Here is a 2,194-nt window from a genome sequence, read left to right as displayed (position 1 = left end):
AGATGCCAGCCACCCTTCTCAGGAAACTCTTATTCTTTGGGTCATGACCCCCACTTCATGACCACAGGTGAGAGTAGGAATGTAGAGCTTTGCCTTCTGGCTCAGCTCTGGTTTGGTCACAAGAGAGCGGCAGAGAGACTGCAATGCTGCCCCAGCTGCTCCTTTCTCCGGCTCATTTCCTTCTCCATCTTTCCTCCACTCATGAACAAGACCTTCAACTCCTCCACCTGGGACAGAGTCTCGTTCTCTACCTGGACTGTACAAACCATCGGTTTCCTGCTGAGAACCATGGCCTCAGATTTGGAGATGCTGATCCTCATTCCAGCCGCTGAACACTCAGCTGTGAACCGATCCAGTAAGAGCTGAAGGTCACGAAGCGAAGGTGCCATCAGGACCACATCATCTGCAAACAGCAGTGATGCAACCTTTAGCCCCCCGAGATGTATACCCTCTCCGCCATGGTCACCACTCTGCCTAGAAATCCTGTCCATGAAAATGCCAAACAGGATAGGTGACAGAGCGCAGCCCAGGCGGAGACTAACCTCCACTGGAAACAGATCCGACCTACATCCAAGCACCCGGACACAACTCTGGCTTTGCTTGTACAGACATTGGATGACCCTCAGCAGGTTCCCTCACCCCGTACTCCCTCAGCACCTCCCACAGGATCTCCCGGAGGATACATAGTCTGCCTGGAGGATACATAGTCTGCCTGGAGGATACATAGTCTGCCTGGAGGATACATAGTCTGCCTGGAGGATACATAGTCTGCCTGAGGTCTCGCCTGGACTTCAATTATTAGGACAAATAACTTTGCTGAATGATGAATTTGTAAATGCTATTCTTCCTTTATTAATCCTTTGTGTAAGAAGGATTTCATTACACATTTTAGACCATTTTACAATAAGAAAAAATAAGTTCCATTTTTGTATATGGTTTTAGGTTATTGTTTGGCTTGAGGCCCAAGGTGTTAATAAATAAAAAGGAACATTACTGTACAGTAGACATTGAAATATGTAAAGCTGCTAAATGAGTTGTAGTTTAGTGGTGTTAGTAGCGCTAAGACAAGTGCTAGATAGATAGTACTTTATTTAGTGGTGTTAGTAGCGCTAAGACAAGTGCTAGATTGATTTATTGATCTGAGTAGCGCTAAGACAAGTGCTAGATAGATAGTACTTTATTTAGTGATGTTAGTAGCGCTAAGACAAGTGCTAGATGTATTTATTGATCTGGTGTTGCATACACAAATACTGCAGGAGAAATACTTAAGTAAATATACTTACTTATGTTTTACCGCATATACACATTTCTTCTCGGGAAAAACTAACTTTTTTCCCAAAGAATGAGCTTTTCCATGTGTGACAACAGCAATTGAAGCTTTTTTGCTAGGTGTGATTGCGTAATTCCTATCCAAAAAGGTCACCTGCTTGCATTTGTCCTCGGCCGCCTTCTTGTCCGTCTCGGCCTGCTCCGCCCTGTCGATGGCGTTCTCCTTGTCCAGCTTCAGCATCTGCATCTTCTTCTTGATGGCCTCCATGGTGGCGCGGGGAGATGTGCAAAGACAAGACGGGGAGATGCAGAAGGCAGACTAAAGACAGAAAGAAGTGAGGGCGATGGAGATGCTATAAGGGGAGGCATAGAAAGTGCAACGTGCCATAAGAGGAGGCATGTAAAGTGCAACATCCTTCAGCACTCGGCACACACCAGCTGACATCTGCCAGACTATCACTTCACCCTATCAGGACACTTTCCATGAAGGAGTGGCCACCTTCATCCTCTCCTTATTTGGGGTGGCTGTGCTGTGAGCAGAAAAAAAGAGCCTGAAAGAGAGCGAGTGAGACGCATTCAAAGACGCCTCCAAGAGCTTGTAAACAAGAGAGAAAGACAGCGGCGCATAAAAGTGCACATTTTTAAATATATATCATGTCAAATCTACTCAAATCTAATTGTTTTATTTTATTTTTATTTATTTAACTTTCAAACGTTTGTTTATTTATTTATGTATTTCCTTAATTTAAAAAAACTGAAATATTTTAATTATTGTTTATTTTTGTATCCATTTATGTATTTATTTAATTTTTTTAAACATAAATGATATTCATTCATTATTGTTTATTTATTTATGTATTCACTGAAGTATTTATTTTATTTTAAAAAACAAAAAGAGTATTGATTAATTATTGTTTATGTATTT

General features: G+C 42.0%; 1 protein-coding gene across 2 annotated transcripts in view; it reads right to left on the bottom strand.

Annotated features, from left to right (window-relative positions):
• tpm4a (tropomyosin 4a) overlaps positions 1-1,713 on the bottom strand; it is a 64,341-nt gene extending 62,628 nt beyond the window's left edge. The window contains exon 1 of one of the 2 annotated variants that reach the window (XM_061976250.2): positions 1,424-1,713. In XM_061976250.2, the coding sequence (XP_061832234.1) occupies positions 1,424-1,537 (114 nt within the window). In that variant the 5' untranslated portion in view covers positions 1,538-1,713. The remainder of the gene's footprint in view (positions 1-1,423) is intronic. The other variant, XM_061976249.2, reaches the window with a different exon arrangement.
• Positions 1,714-2,194: the final 481 nt, after the last annotated feature.

This window comes from Nerophis lumbriciformis, linkage group LG14 (assembly GCF_033978685.3).
Source record: "Nerophis lumbriciformis linkage group LG14, RoL_Nlum_v2.1, whole genome shotgun sequence".
In the NCBI taxonomy this organism is placed as follows: Eukaryota; Metazoa; Chordata; class Actinopteri; order Syngnathiformes; family Syngnathidae; genus Nerophis; species Nerophis lumbriciformis.
Note: the sequence above shows the minus strand (reverse complement) of the source record. Positions and strands in the feature narration are given on the sequence as shown.